The 15,834-nt window shown below is 39.7% G+C and overlaps 1 protein-coding gene across 3 annotated transcripts in view; it reads left to right on the top strand.

Moving 5' to 3' along the window:
- LOC114551675 (metabotropic glutamate receptor 5) overlaps nucleotides 1-15,210 on the top strand; it is a 62,990-nt gene extending 47,780 nt beyond the window's left edge. For 2 of the 3 annotated variants that reach the window (XM_028572654.1, XM_028572660.1), the window contains 5 exons: nucleotides 174-332; nucleotides 671-796; nucleotides 1,355-1,537; nucleotides 2,527-2,693; nucleotides 5,413-9,900. In XM_028572654.1, the coding sequence (XP_028428455.1) occupies nucleotides 174-332; nucleotides 671-796; nucleotides 1,355-1,537; nucleotides 2,527-2,693; nucleotides 5,413-6,499 (1,722 nt within the window). In that variant the 3' untranslated portion in view covers nucleotides 6,500-9,900. Of the gene's footprint in view, nucleotides 1-173; nucleotides 333-670; nucleotides 797-1,354; nucleotides 1,538-2,526; nucleotides 2,694-5,412; nucleotides 9,901-14,920 lie in introns of those variants that run through there. The other variant, XR_003691981.1, reaches the window with a different exon arrangement.
- The last annotated feature ends 624 nt before the right edge of the window (nucleotides 15,211-15,834 follow it).

Below are 15,834 nucleotides of genomic sequence, written 5' to 3'. Positions count from 1 at the left end.
GCTAAATTTTGACTCCTGTGTGCAATAGTTTTTAAGTATTTCTTACAAGTATGTCTGTATACAGACAGTGGCAACAATGTAGAAATACAGATGGCCAAAATATACTGTAGATATAGTTTGTTCAGTATATATTTTATTAAAAGGTCCTGATGGTGTTTGCGATCTGACCTTAGACAAACCGCATTGCTCGGATCCTGGCAGGCAGCAAGAAGAAGATCTGTACAAAGAAACCTCGCTTCATGTCTGCCTGTGCTCAGCTCATCATTGCCTTCGTCCTCATACTGCTGCAACTGGGCATCATTGTGGCTCTCTTCCTCATGGAGCCACCTGCGGTAAGCTTCGTGTGTCTCTGTTTTTTTATTGTAAGTGGTAGAGTGGCTCGTTGAAAGCTTTAAGAACAGGTTAACAGACATATTTGAAAGAGAGAAACAAATAATCAGGAGCAGAAGAAGTTAACTCATAATGAGACTTTTAATCTCCATGAGTCTGTTTCTTTTACATCACTTATGTTTTTAAGACCATTTGACCCATACAGTAATAGATTTAGTAGCAGATTAACATGTATCATACTGTTAGAATCTTGACTAAAGCATTAAAAAAATGCACCATGAAAATGGTGCCTGTTACAAAAGCTATGACAAGCTTTTTATCATTGCCCCTGTCTCTATAGGTGATCAATGACTACCCTAGCATCCGCCAAGTCGTCCTCATTTGCAACACCACTAACCTGGGTGTGGTTGCCCCGCTGGGATACAATGGCCTGCTCATCCTCAGCTGCACCTTCTATGCCTTCAAGGTACTAGCTGAAGTGTTTGTAACTATTGTGTATTACTACCTAAAAACCAAAAGGCATTTAGTTATTTGATACAGATTTAAATGACAATATCAAAATTGAAGTCACAAAAGCACCAGTCAGTGGGTGCATCAAATCCACCGCTCCAAAGACACATGTTGTTAGAGGCATGTGTGTATTTGTAGGAACATGCATAACATACTACATATGTCTAATATTGTTAGTACATGTTAGTACAGTCTTACTTCAAGCTACTATATATGAGGAAAAGTCACACAATGCAAAAAGCAATGATTGAACTATTGTTTGGTGCTCTACTACTTTTAACAGCTGTTAATGAAATTATATTGAACCAAACACAAAGTCACAAAGTCAATGTCTGCCATCCTTTTTTCTGTTCATATTTAATTCATTTAAGGCAGAATCCTTCAACAACTGTAAAGAAATGTTTGAATATTTGCTTAAACTTGCTCTCTCTCTCTCTCTCTCTCTCTCTCTCTCTCTCTCTCTCTCTCTCTCTCTCTCTCCCTCCCTCCCTCCCTCCCTCCCTCTCTCTCCAAGACCCGCAACGTCCCAGCTAATTTCAATGAGGCTAAGTACATTGCCTTTACCATGTACACCACCTGTATTATCTGGCTGGCCTTTGTACCCATCTACTTTGGCTCCAACTACAAAATTATCACCATGTGCTTCAGTGTCAGCCTCAGTGCCACTGTGGCACTGTGCTGCATGTTTGTACCCAAGGTAAGGCTGAAGCTAAAATCTACAGTTTCTACATTTCACTCATTCACTGCTTTTATCTATATATTTCTTGTCTCCCTAAACGTTAAGCTTCTGCTTTAAGCCTTAGAAAATACCTTTGTTGGATTGCTTGTTAGGTGTCCAAACTTCAAACATACTGTGGTGGTTATTCTAAATCAGTCAACAAGGTATATTAAAGTGCAGGTAATCATAGCAACAGTAATGACACTTCATGCTACATTACGAGTTAACTTCCACTGTTGAAACAGACTTAACAATGTGGTAAACTTACCACCATCTTTTGTATGTGGTGGGTGTCCAAGTTATGACCAGAATAATACACGCTGAGGTGTTCTGATGTCAAAAAGCTTGGGAGACATGTCCTCATGTTGTGCATGCAGTTCACTGAAATTTGGCTTGGTGTGTGAATACTTAAATTGATGATAAAGCCCCCCAAAGTATTTTGTTTTTTGTGGCCATATCGACAGTTTGACAGTAACCCTGTCATTGGAGTGATAATGCACGGGCAACACTCAGAGTAAACACTATGTCATTGAACGTGAGTGTTCAGCTTAAGTGTTTCTATAAATTATTAGAAACTTGAAATAACATTTTTACCAAATGCCTGCACTGAAGTAAAAAGGCAAATTTAAAATTACAATCACACAATATATTTTCTCTCACTTCTACAGTAATAGATGCTAGATATTTATGTGGAGCTTCAAGAAGAAAGTTTGTGCTTTCAATTGCAATCAATGAAAGCAATTAGCTGCTGCTTCTTTTGCTAATTGCCTTTTCATTAGAATTTTACATTAAAAACTAAGGCATGATGACTTGTGACAGCCTTCATCACTCCTCTAAAAAGAACATTTATTAAAAGACAGTTATGTGTACACAGTGGGTATTTGCTCTTTTTGAACATTAGTGGATAAGTGGTCTTCTTTATTTTGTTGCTATCTTTAAATGTTATGTCATGTTTTATTTCATGACAGGTGTACATCATTCTAGCCAAACCAGAGCGCAACGTGCGCAGTGCCTTTACCACTAGCACAGTGGTGCGCATGCACGTGGGCGACGGCAAATCATCCTCAGCCGCCAGCCGTTCTTCTAGTCTGGTTAATCTGTGGAAACGCAGAGGCTCTACTGGAGAGACACTCAGGTGTGTGTGTGTGTGTGTGTGTGTGTGTGTGTGTGTGTGTGTGTGTGTGTGTGTGTGTGTGTGTGTGTGTGTGTGTGTGTGTGTGTGTGTGTGTGTGTGTGTGTGTGTGTGTGTGTGTGTGTGTGTGTGTGTGTGTGTGTGTGTGTGTGTGTGTGTGTGTGTGTGTGTGTGTGTGTGTGTGTGTGTACACACTGGAGGCTCATTGGCCAGGTTCTCTTCAGTTACAGTTCAAGGCACCATTTCTGGTGTGTGTGTGTGTTCGAGCTCTCTGAGAGATTGATTCTCTGAACTCCCCTGAGTCTGCTTGACTGTTCCTCTGACCCTAACATGAACTGCAGACAATTGCCTAATGGAGACATGGCAAAGAAAGAGAAGTGAACTGAGGAAGGAAGGGTAAGGAGAAAATTGAAAGAGAAATCTGAGTAGAGAGAGGATGGAGGGAATGGACAGAGAGATGAAAAGCAGGAGTGATGATAACGAAAGAGAAGAAAAGGCTAAAGGAATAGTGCGAAAAGGAGAGACATAATAGCTTTCACACCCAGCTTAAGGCCATCTACGGTGACAGGGAACCGATCAAAGGACACAAAGGGAGTGACGCACAGCTGCTTGCTTAGAATGAAAAGGGAGGAAAAAGACGAGCACATTTTCATTTGTCAGCATGTTACTCCAGCTCACCCCGCATGGCTAGCAAGATTTCAATCACGTTCTTATAAGAAATGTCATGAGTGCTTCCATCTTCGTTCCTTTTATTCCTCTCTTCCCCTTTCCATCTCTTTTGGTCCTATCTTTCCCTGTGGGTGGTGGTAATTGGCAGGGCTGTCTATTTCCTCAGTGCAGGGCTGGAAGCTGATGCCTTTGAGACGTTGTCATTGTGTAGTCTAAACAGACACAGACATGAAACCAGCAGACCAGGGTGGGAAAAGGAAAAATATATACAAAAACAAAATATTTGACTTGTGCGTGCATGCATGTGTGTCCAGGGTGATTTGAGTTCATTTCAGCCCCAACCACGGTGGTTTGAGGTTTAATCAGAAGTTCCACTATAGATAAAAAATCACACTAATTAACCTGACAAAAGGATGAGAGGAAGAAAAGTATGTGTGGGGGGAGGGGGGGGGACTGCTCTGACTGATGTGAAGCAGAGAAAAGTGGAGAAAATTGGAAGATGGAGGGAGAAAGAGGAAGCGAGAACCTGACAAAGACAAATGAAGAACATACTGCCTGCACAAAAAATAGAACAGGAAATTAATTGTAATAAGATTACTCCGCATATGAAGTCCAACAGATTTTCTGTGGTTGAGTCAAGGCTCAATTTAAATATGTTAGTATATTAAATTACATTACTCTTTTTAGGATAATACATATGAACTAATATGGTCACAGTTTATGTTATGTCTTTGCCGTTTTTGTTGCAGTAAAGTAAATTTTGCCCTTAGCTAAATGTACAACTAACGGTACAGATCCATGTATCCGACACAACTGAAGCGTGGTGTCGCAACGTCATACAGCCATGGTTGATTCTCCACGCCCCTGACCAGCAGCTGATTGGACAAACGCGTGACGTGGGTCTGGCTGCTCGAGAATGTCAACAGAGTGTCATGGCGGCTAAGTGAAAAAATAATAGTTCACCGAAACATGTTTCTGAAAACCTTTTAAGCGAGAAATAGGCGGTGCAGTTGCTGAATTTGTCTTCATTTCAGATCGACAAAGGTCAGTTTTCGTCTACTTCTATTCTAGTCGCATCGCGTTCAACGGATTCATTTGCATAAAGCTGGGCATCTCGGCCAGCTCGTAAGGGTTTGGCTCATAATGCTAATTGACTACTATCAGGTGCTTTCAGATTTGCTAATATGATATGATCTGATATGATAATGAACAGCACAATACATTAATTTATTGGGGAAAGAAGTATGAAAGTATAATTTTACAAGCTACAAGTTTCTAATAACAATATAATGTTATTTACACTTACTTTAGTCAGAAAACCTGCACTTTGGTATTTAATGCTTCTTTTGCACTTCTGACTGGATGTCAACTGCATTTCATTGGCTCTGTACCTGTACTCTGCTAAATGACAATAAAGTTTAATCTAATCTAAAATAATAATAATAAATGTCACTACATCTACATTTGGATTGTCATGTAATGTGATACAAAAATCAAATCCTCTGAGTAGAATATTAAACAAAACTACTATTTTATTTAAAGGAAAGTGTAAATAATGTCCAGTATGTTTATAATGCCCACATTTAGCTGCCAGACAGAAAGTAGAGGATGCGATTGGTTGAAGTGAAAGAAATGTTTAGAATACAATGTTCAGTGGTCATTGAGACAACCTGAACACAACGTTAAATACAACCATCAAAATCAAAAATTCCCTTTTTGCTGTATAAAAACTGATTACGGAATAAAAGTCTGTGTGTGTGTGTGTGTGTGTGTGTGTGTGTGTGTGTGTGTGTGTGTGTGTGTGTGTGTGTGTGTGTGTGTGTGTGTGTGTGTGTGTGTGTGTGTGTGTGTGTGTGTGTGTGTGTGTGTGTTCGTTCTCATTTGTATAATCTCTAATCAGAAATGTAGTTTGTGTAAACAAAATCAAATGTATTTTTCCACATCAAACTGACAATAAAATAAAATCCATGAAAGGTAAATCTACCTCCAAGCTCTTTAAGCAACCCTCTCCTTCTGTTCTCTCTTTTCCTTCCACTTCCTTCCTGCTCTGCAGCTCCAACGGTAAATCAGTGTCTTGGGCGCAGACTGAGCGCAGCGGTTCACGTGGCAACCACCTGTGGCAACGGCTGTCCTTCCACATCAAGAAGAAGGAGAACAATCAGACTGCCGTCATCAAGCCCTTCTCCAAAACCTTGGAGGAGCGTTACTGTGGAGGGGGGGACCTGCCCCCACATGTCCCTCTGCCCTCCCTCCCCTCCATGTCCTCCCTGTCCATTCATCCTGACTCTGGCACAGACAAGACCCTATATGAGCTCTCCGAAGCAGAGGAGCGCTACTCGATCACATACCGGCCGCAGACGCCCTCACCAATCAGCACGGTCAGCCAGAGGCTTGGGGCAGGTGTAGGGGAGGAGCCCCCGATGACTGGTATTCCAAACTACCCAAGCAGCGTTTGCAGCGGCAGCAGCGGCAGCAGCAGCAGCAGTTGCGGTCCTACCAGCAGCGGCTCTCTGGTCGTGGGGAATGACGGCCGTTTAGTTGTTGTGGACGATCACCCTGGGAAGGCCCAGAGTTCACTGATGGATCAGATCAGCTGCGTGGTAAACCGCTTCACCGCCAACATCTCCGAGCTCAACAGCATGATGTTGTCATCCTCTCCAACGCACTCGCACGCACACAAACACACGCCTCCTCCTCCTCACCCCGTCGACCCATATCTGTTGCCCCGTGAGATCCCGATGCCGCCGACCCTCACCACCTACGCTGACGTCCAGCCCCTCCCACCTGTCGAGTCCAGCTTCGGGGGCCGGAGTGGCTGTCTTGCGCACCCTATTCCTCATTCACCTTACCCTGTGCCGTCTCCTCACGCCCAGATCTCCCCCTCGCTCTCCCCCATGCGAGGAGGCCTGATCACCTGCCTCACCAACTCCCCTCTGAGGGGGGAGTTGGAAGAGGAGCTTATTGCTTTGACTCCGCCGTCGCCTTTCCGCGATTCCTTAGCATCTAGTAGTAGCTCACCTATCTCAGAGACGGATCTGTGTCTTCCCCCAGTCCCATCCCATCCTCCCCCCTCTCCCCCTTCGCCTAGGTACAGCAGCCTGACACTCAGAAACTACAGCCAGAGTTCATCCTCACTGTGAGGCAGAGATGACAAGTAAAGAAAACACAGAAGTGAAGAGCAGCGCTCATAAACAGCACGGTCAAAATGAGTAAAGAGTATGGGAGGATGGAAATGCTGAAATCCATTCCACCCTACGAGGAGTAAAAACCTGAAGTAAGGAGTCATGGAGGGCTGGTTGGTGAAGACACCAAGTTGCGACAGTCTGCTGCTGTGTTTGTGTTTACATGTTTGCAGTGAGATGCAAGTATAAGAAGCTTGCCCACGTTGTATTTTCTTAGTGCAGTTTCTCACGAGTGGGGCGGGAAGAACTGCTAAAAGGGCCACTATGTTGTTTTGGTGTCTGTTAAATCAGAAATCATTCTCGAAGATCTAGAGCTACGTATGATTTAGGTTTGGGTAGTGGCCTTAACGTAACATTGGCTATCAACTAATTAGAGTGTGTGTGTGTGTGTGTGTGTGTGTGTGTGTGTGTGTGTGTGTGTGTGTGTGTGTGTGTGTGTGTGTGTGTGTTGTATCTTAGTAAATGAGATGTAATGGCAACGTGACAGCGAAGAGTATTGATGAGGTAAGACTCCTAAAGCCTGTACTGACTAAACAAAGGCTATCAAAGGGCACATATTTATTTGACACACACAAAGGCATGAGCACACACAAAAATACAAAGGGAAAAACACTGTAAATATGAGAGAGTTTATGGATTTTTTTCTTTGGTGATAAAATCCAACATGCTTCTGAAAAAAGGTGCATTGTGCTAACATACCAGACTGTATGTTACAATGAAGAACTCAAAGTTATCTTTTTATTCATTCAGCTCTACAATCTATTCCCTCTACATAGCTTTCTATTCCTCAGTCCCTCTTTCTCTCGCTGCTTTCTTTGATCCTGCCAGTATGTCAGTATTTTCTACTCTTCCAGTTTGTTTTCTTCAGAAGTTTGAATGTACATTTTCTACATGATTCCTAAAGCAGTTGGGACCAAACCTTTTGTACATCTCTGTCTGTGATTCGAGAAAGAGGGAGAGGAGGGATTGACAAGACCAGGCCTTGTTTTACCATAAACATCTTAGTCATTAAAATCGTGTTCAGGTGGATTATTGGCAAAAATCTTAAAGCTTATTGTGTACATTTGACAAAGCATAATGTAAGGCTCAGCTGGATCTCACTCATGAATTTTGCTCTATACAATGTGTCACTTTGTTTCCTCAAAGACAGTGCTTTAATTTGGATTAATCATTATCACAATTAATTAATCATCTCTTATGTTAGTGGGCACAGATTGATATATTCAAGCTGGGAGAACTTTTACCAGGGTCATCTGTTGAACAGGTAAAAATATCTTTATGAACTTCTCCACTCTTTTCAGACAAAGAGGGGCAGAACAACAAAAGAGGTCCCTATTGAATAGACAGACACGAGAGTGGTATTGATCTTCTCGTCTCACTCTCAGCAAGAAAGCAAATCGGTGAATTGCCAAAATTTCAATCTGTTGCTTTGAAATAAGGCCTCATGAGACTAATCCCAAATGTCATAATTCCTGGATTTGGAAAAATGTGAGTAAACGCAATCCAAGTGGTAATCACATTGTTTTTCAAAAGGTATTCGGCAATAGTAGTGTATCATTGCAATATCAATATGAGATGTTTATACATCTTAATATTCTAATCGTAAATGTCTGTGTATATGGGTAAACAGAACTTGCAAAAGACTGCAAAACTATTCTAATCTAATTTGGCAGTTTAAATTTTGGCTTGAAAATGTATGCCTTTAAATGGAATATATTGTATTCACATGTGCCAACACTTATTAAAAAAGAATTTGTGATTACCCAGAGTAGTACTGGGATGTAAAATGTGCCAATGAATGCATTCACTAAGATGCTTTTGAGAAAGTGGGCCCTGGCTTTGTGGCCAACGAGGAAAACTCCAAAGTAAAGAAAAACCAGTCCGAAGGTTGTGATACACAACACAAACATTTTGATACATTTTGTTTGAGGAATGCAGCAACAACATGGATTAGTATATCTGACTTAATTAAAGATAATTAGACTTTTGGTATCACAACAAATCAAATCAGTACGTCACTTTAAAATGTTGCCTGTGTATTATTGTCCATCATGATCTCCATGTTTTCTGCAGCTGACTGATGCAGATGCAGTCCAGTGTCTGATTTCTCCTTGTGAGTGTAGTATTTGTGCTCTATAGTAGCCAGCAAGAACAAACTCAGACAAAGGGATTCTGTAAATAATAAGGGCATGCAAAGACAGTTCTGTTTTGTTTCAGATGAAAGTAAATTTATTACATATCAACAAAGGTGAAAAAAAAGAAAAAAAAATGTTTTTGAACTATGTTATAACATCATACAGTACCAATATGTGTTACGACTAAGAAACTGTGTTATTACTCTGAATGTGTGAGTGACCATTGCTATTCAAATGTCTTGTAATTCAACAATATAATAATAATTAATATGATTATTGTGCCAAAGGGGTTAGGGAGGGTCTAGCGTACTAGCTTTGTTTTGGATATTTTCTACATAAATACTCCACATTTTCCAGTGTAAAAGCAATATTATCCATACGTATAGAAGGTGCACATCTGAAGGCTTTCTTAAAACAGTCTTTTAGATTGTTGATCTTTTTCAACCTCCTGTAATATCTGGTTGACAATTCAGCAAGGAAGATGGCAGGTAGATAAGGAGACATTTTTCTTTATTTAATGAGAGTGATACATTTAGTAATTTCTAGTAACCAAGAAGGTATAATTTTCTTATTTTTTGCAGTGTTATCTTCTCACCTCCGGGCTTGTAGTTACAGCCTTGTAGTTAATTAAGACGCAAACTTGGTCTGGTGTCGTCGAAGTAGTTGCAGTATCATGTCTCTACAACAAATTTGGGTCCCAAATGAAAAAAGTGGGTATGCACAATCAGCATCTGAGACTTTTGCTTATGAGAGGGTTCTAATGTACACAGAGAAAAGCATGAAAGGAGAACTGTTGATCCTAATTGTTTATATAATTGGTTCCTGTCTCAAAGTGCTGTCTGTGTATCATTACCTCTACATCTACTCATCTAATTTTAATAATCGAGGCCCTGACCTGTTGTCAGACAATGAACCAGTGTTGTTGCTGAGATGTTATCGGGGAGAGGTTGTTTTGTGTGCTGCTGTCACTGACAGTGTTTAAAACATGCTGAGAGAGGAACTGGGAGCTTGCTTCAGCACTTCAGCTGCATGTTCTCAGCCCCCCTGGGTGAGGCTCGACAGTTGTGTGCTACCTCTGCAGAAAAAGAAAAATGCTTTCATCTACTGCTGTCTTTTATTCTCTTTAAGGGCTCAGTTCTGTGACATCAGATTATGTTAAAGGTCCCATGACTCTTTGGATGCTTTTATATAGGCCTTAGTGGTCCCCTAATACTGTATCTGAAGTCTCTTTCCCGAAATTCAGCCTTGGTGCAGAATTACAGCCACTAGAGCCAGTCCCAGAATGAGCTTTCCTTAATATGTGCCATTTCTGTGTCTGTAGCTATTGAGGAGGAAAGAGGGGGGGGGGGGGATGTCCTTGACCAACTGCCACTTTGCTCGTTTGAAAGCCATGATGTCTCTCTCTCATGGGTGGGCCAGATTCTCTGGGTGGGCAAAGCAGAGAAAGGGGAGGTAACCTTGCTCCTTATGACCTCATAAGGAGCAAGATTCCAGATCAGCCCATCTGAGCTTTCATTTTCTCAAAGGCAGAGCAGGATACCCAGGGCTCGGTTTACACCTATCACCATTTCTAGCTACTGGTGGACCATAGGCAGGCTGGGGGAACTCATATTAATGTTAAAAAACCTCATAAAGTGAAATTGTCATGCCATGGGACCTTTAAAATCAAGTCATTAAAAAGGATTTTATTATAAAATTGGCAGAGAATCATGGCGTCATTGTATATTATGTGTAAAGAAATAATGCAGGCATTGACTTGTAAGCTCAACATAAACTCACAGAACCACAGGGAGATAGAAATTAATCTGTCCTCTATTGTAGCATACGATTCCAGGCCCTCTTGCATTTGAATCCAATCTCTTTAGATGTCTGGGGATTTTAACTTTCTAACATGTTCCATGACAAATGCTTAGTAATCGTAATGAAAGAAGTCGAGCTACAATACTAATGCAGACGGGACATTTTGTTTTCTGCATTAACATCAGTGCTCCACATTTTACCTCAAGGATCACAAAAAGATACCACTCATAATAATCTGGGGTGATCTCCGTAATAGATATTTCCCCCCATATTCAAGCCAAAACATGATGATGATGATGATGATGATGATGATGAGTAAAATCTTATGCTCACCATGAAGATGATCTCCTGATGATTTCTAACCAAAATGCTCTTATTTTAGTAAATGCACTCTAAAGAATTGGATTGATAATCCCTGCGCTCAAAAATACTTTTAATCCAGACATGCTCATCTGCTGATTGGAGAGAAAAACGCACAAGGTCATTTATTTTATACTTTGTGAATGAAAATATAAAATCAGTCCTGGTTCATAGCCAGATATACATAATCATGTGGTTGTTTCACATAATTCCCTCCAGTGTTATTCATTCCTGCATTTTCATGAAGCAATATCGTTTATTTTTGGATGCAGAAATCAGCATCTGTAGGCAGATTGGGAATGTACTGATGAGATGTGATGGAGCAGCTTCTCCCACTGCCCTGCCTGATTATTTGTTTGATTTGATACAGAAAACAGAACTATGTTTACTGTGTAAACACCACATAGACATATGGTTGGATTCGCTGTCAGGGCAGGCTGGGAGAAGTTTGTTTTTCCAGCCCGCTGTCACAGGCTCTCACCTAATTATAAGTGTGTCGTGATGAACACCTTTGTGAGTGTAATTTGGTAGATATTACAAATCGTTTCTTACCTGTAACAGTGTTAATTCAATTAGTCAATCACAAGATGCGTTTGTGAAGTAAGAACAAAAGTTTTAGGGAGGTGTTGAGTAGAGCTGGGTATTGACATTCTTATATACATTGAGGCTGAGATCAACCAGCCCCTTTTCCCTCTATTTGCCAAGCAGTAAATCCCTTCACATTTATGTTAATTCTGTTATTTGTTTTTTTCTTTTTCTTGCACACTAATCAGAAGAAATCAATAAGCAGTATGTTAATATTAATGGTTAGGAATATTTTTTTTGATAGCAAAACACCGTAAAGAAACAGGTATTGATAGTTGTAGAACCTTTCCCATGTTGAAAATAGCACATTCTTTATTGGATGAATCCACTTTTGCTGCAGCCGGGTTTAATGAAATTCGTGGCCCGGGGGCTGACTTCTACATGTCTTAAGAATCATCAACAGTATTTTTGTAAGTTGTCAGAAGCTGCTAATTTGAATGTTGCTTTTTATAACGGATTAAAGAGCTTGTGTGTTTTAATATGCGGTTGTTTCCTCAGCCAATAGAGTAAGATGATTTTAAGTAGTCTGTGTAGGTTATATAGTGCAGAGGAGATGGAGTTGCGTAATAAGAAATTAGATACTAATTGTATTATATTGATTAGAAGTAAGAGAAGTTTGTGAATGTATTCATTTGGCTTCTGGAGTTATGAAAAAGTTAAGCAGGTCTGCGTGTGTCTTTAGGGCATTGTTGTTTTGCAAACAGAGAAGGCAAGTTGCAAAATTTCCAGTATTGTGAAATAATTGTGAATTGTGAAATATATTTAGTGAAACAAACTCATGTTTCTATTTATAAGAGAATTAAACCAAACTAAGCTGTGATATTACACCATATAACACAGAGGTATCATTGCAGGGCATGATGGGTTATCATATACACTCTGATGTGGGTGATTTCTTTGAAAAGTCTGAGAACTTGGGTCTATGCTGTGTGCTTTTTATATTCTTCATAGATTATCTTGTTTGGATTACTGCTGTGGACACAAACCAACAAAATCCCCATTAATACCCCATGCTTTAAATTTCGATGAGATTCTATTTTGTAGAGTGTTAGAGATGTCAATAAGGAGATGAATGTTGCCTAGAAGTGATGTTTACATTCCTACTCCTCACTTGAGATATTCAAGAATATCATGTTTAATTTTCTGACTCAGTTGATGTTTGGTGTTTTTTCGGGAACACAGAAATTTAACTTAATGCTCGACAAAGGCAGCTCATCTGCATATAAATGAAGGTGTTCAAACCTTGTTACGACCCAGGTTTATCAAAACCGTAATTCAACCGAGCTCACTGGAGCGGTTTGGGCTTCGTTTTGATAAAAAGAAAATGACGATGAGTTACCATAAACGCAATTTAAGGGAAGTGGAATGAGCTGAATTCCCTATGAGTATGTAGAATGTAATATAAATTTCTATTGTCATTTAGAAGTATTTATTCACTTCAGGCAGAAAATGGCTATTACTAAAGTGAAAATGTTTGATAAATGTATACTATTTATTTAAAAAAATAACCACAAAGTCAGGATTGAATTGCAACATATCCCCAGACTCCAGTGGTTTTGTATCACAGTGTTAACATAAGCTCCTCCACTCAGTGCCAACTTTCTCTCATCTTTTATTTCAAGTGCTACTGCATTTATGACTAGGGTTGGATAAACACTACATATGTTTGATTAAACTGGAGTCATATCTACATGAAAAAATTGAAAATTCAAATTACCGTAAATGTGTTTTTCGTAAGCTGTTTAACAATGGCAACATCGTGTAAATGTGACAAAGATGGCTTAAATTCATCATTTTCTACAGGAACTCTCGTAGTGATTATCCACCCTCCGGGACATTTGATCGTTAATGAATTACTGTTAATGAACATGACTTTGTTAAAACTTTGTTGTTTTGTTTTTCCTCTGATGTTCAGAACTGTAGAATGTAAGTTGATGCTTTATATTGGTGTGATAATGGAAGATGGTTTTATATTTTAATATTTGATTCTCTATTTAATATTTTCACTCAGCTTTGTGAAATGTCAGAATATACTCTATGGCTCTAGTTGTTTGGAAAATACAGTATGTTTCCAAGTGGGGGGTAGACATCTACTTCAGGAACATTTTATGTTCGATTACTGTTTTTGCCCACAAATTAGCTTTAGATGAGGCTCAGCCATTACATAATTAGACAAGATGTTTTACTTCCAGAAAGGTTTGATAACTAAATGAATTGCTCAGATCGTGCTACAGTAGGATTCAAACTGGATTCAACATTGTTTTGTCACTGACACTGGAGCCTTGTTCACAGGCTTTTTGGAGGCTCCCAACAGACCTGGCAGCGAGAACAAGAGCAGTTCTGGCCAAACATAGTTCTTCTCATCTCCCAATTAATGAATCTTTATCTTTCACTCCAAATTGGCCCTTGGCAATGCCTGTAAAAGCGCATCTCTGGGCTGATCTGTGGCTATTGGAAACAGTAAAGAGAAAGAAAATGGTCAGTGTTAACAGGATGCTCCCTGTGCATTTAAAATATACTGTACAGTGTTTATCAGAGGACACAAGAAACAAGGAGTAGGGAGCTTTTTAGAAGAGCCTGGGGCAAGGGTTTACATATGCGTTTTATCATTTTCAGTTGTTCTGGAGCAATAAAAAAACATTTAATATTGTATGATTAAAAGTATAATATGCAGTATTTTCAGACTAATACCAAAATAATCCCTGTCAATCATCACTTATGACCCACTATAGGTGTGTGGCGGTCTCTGTATCTGCAGAGTACTCGCCCCTCTGCCTCTATTTTGTCTTCTTATTTTTCTGTGTGCGGGATTTTAATGGACTCTAGCCCTGGGTTCTCATTGCCAGGTTCGGCCCTTGGTGTCTAATGCGAGGCACAAGTTTATCCAACACACACGCAGACAGGCTTAAGCTCTGCATTCACGCGAAATCCGGCAATGCGTCTCCTTCCTGCGGCGGTGTGGGTGTGTTTATTTGTGCTTTAGAATGTAACTGCCGTGAAACAATCAGAAAATAATGTTTCATTCCTCTTTTGGCGCTCCCATTTTTCATTCCCTCTCTAGCTCGCTCGGACCACTGTTGCGTTCCCTCTCTCTCTCTCTCCCCCTCTCTCTCTCTCAGAACTTAAAACGCTGTGTTCACAAACAAAACAAAAGCTAGACGTATTATACCTTTAAAGTACTAGCCAATAATCCACTTATTTATCTTAAATGAAATTCCCCAAAAAACATCAAATCTGGCACAATTGTGGTTACACCTATCCATAAATATATTCAATATATTGATATTTCAGTGCAGATGCATTCATTGGGAGAAAAACCACAAGCCTCCAGAAGCCTGTGTAAAAGTAGAGACAGTGAGCACTAGAAGTTAAACAAGCATAAGGCGGCTCCTTGCTGGAAATCCACATACCAGGAAGTAACTCTGTGATTTTGTAACTGTTGGGTAAGGGAGCACATTAATTGCATTTTTTTTTTTTTTTTTTGCACTTCTCTCTGCAGAAACACTGTGCTACCACTGCACTTTGTGATTAACAGGGATTTTTAAAAGTCACCATAGTTTGACTCACTGCAGTCAAACGCCCACACACTGAGCACCAAGAAAGAGCGAGAGCAGCCTTCTTAACGTGGAACAAAAGAAGTCACAGGGCATTCATTAACTCTCTTCATCTGTTTTTCTTACTGGGATGTAACGCAACAATTCTGGGAGCCTCCAGTCAGTGTGACCACCATACAGCAGTGCTGTGCAGTCAGACCGGAGATGGGATATAGTGTGGGGAAGAAAAAAAACAACAAAGGGTTTTGATTCATTTGTATGTTGTTGCTAAATCATTGTGTAAGTGTACTACAAAGTACCTTTGAATCATTATTGAAATCATTATTAAAAAAAAATATGATTAACCTCCTTGTCTTTTCCATCTTTTTAGTCAATCATTGGGCCTATCTAATAAGAAAATCACAACCATTATAATACAAACCACACTATAAATATGTATGTACCAAACAGGAATTTAAGAATAGGAATTGATTTAAAGTGGTCACTGCAACATTAATACTGGAAATTTAACATGGCTGATGGTGCAGATTAAGTAAATATACCTCGGATTTTTGTTGTCTAAGAAATTTGTAGAAATTTCAAATCTCTGTTCACTCCCATGTTTTTTACTTGACATGACTAAAAATAATACAGTAATATAAGCAATTGTATAGTAAATGTATACAGAATATTACTCAGTTTCAGTTTTTGAATTTGGTGAGAAAAAAGCACTACTGTATCTCTCTCTCTCTGTATCGTGCATGGATTCATACAGTATTGTGCCACAGCATCATTCAATTACATATAAATAAATAATTGTTACAGCAACCATTGTGCAAAACATTAATAATTATGAAACTGAAACATGGACCTTACGGTT

This window comes from Perca flavescens, chromosome 3 (genome assembly GCF_004354835.1).
Source record: "Perca flavescens isolate YP-PL-M2 chromosome 3, PFLA_1.0, whole genome shotgun sequence".
Classification (NCBI taxonomy): domain Eukaryota; kingdom Metazoa; phylum Chordata; class Actinopteri; order Perciformes; family Percidae; genus Perca; species Perca flavescens.
This window is presented reverse-complemented; position numbering and strand designations above follow the sequence as displayed.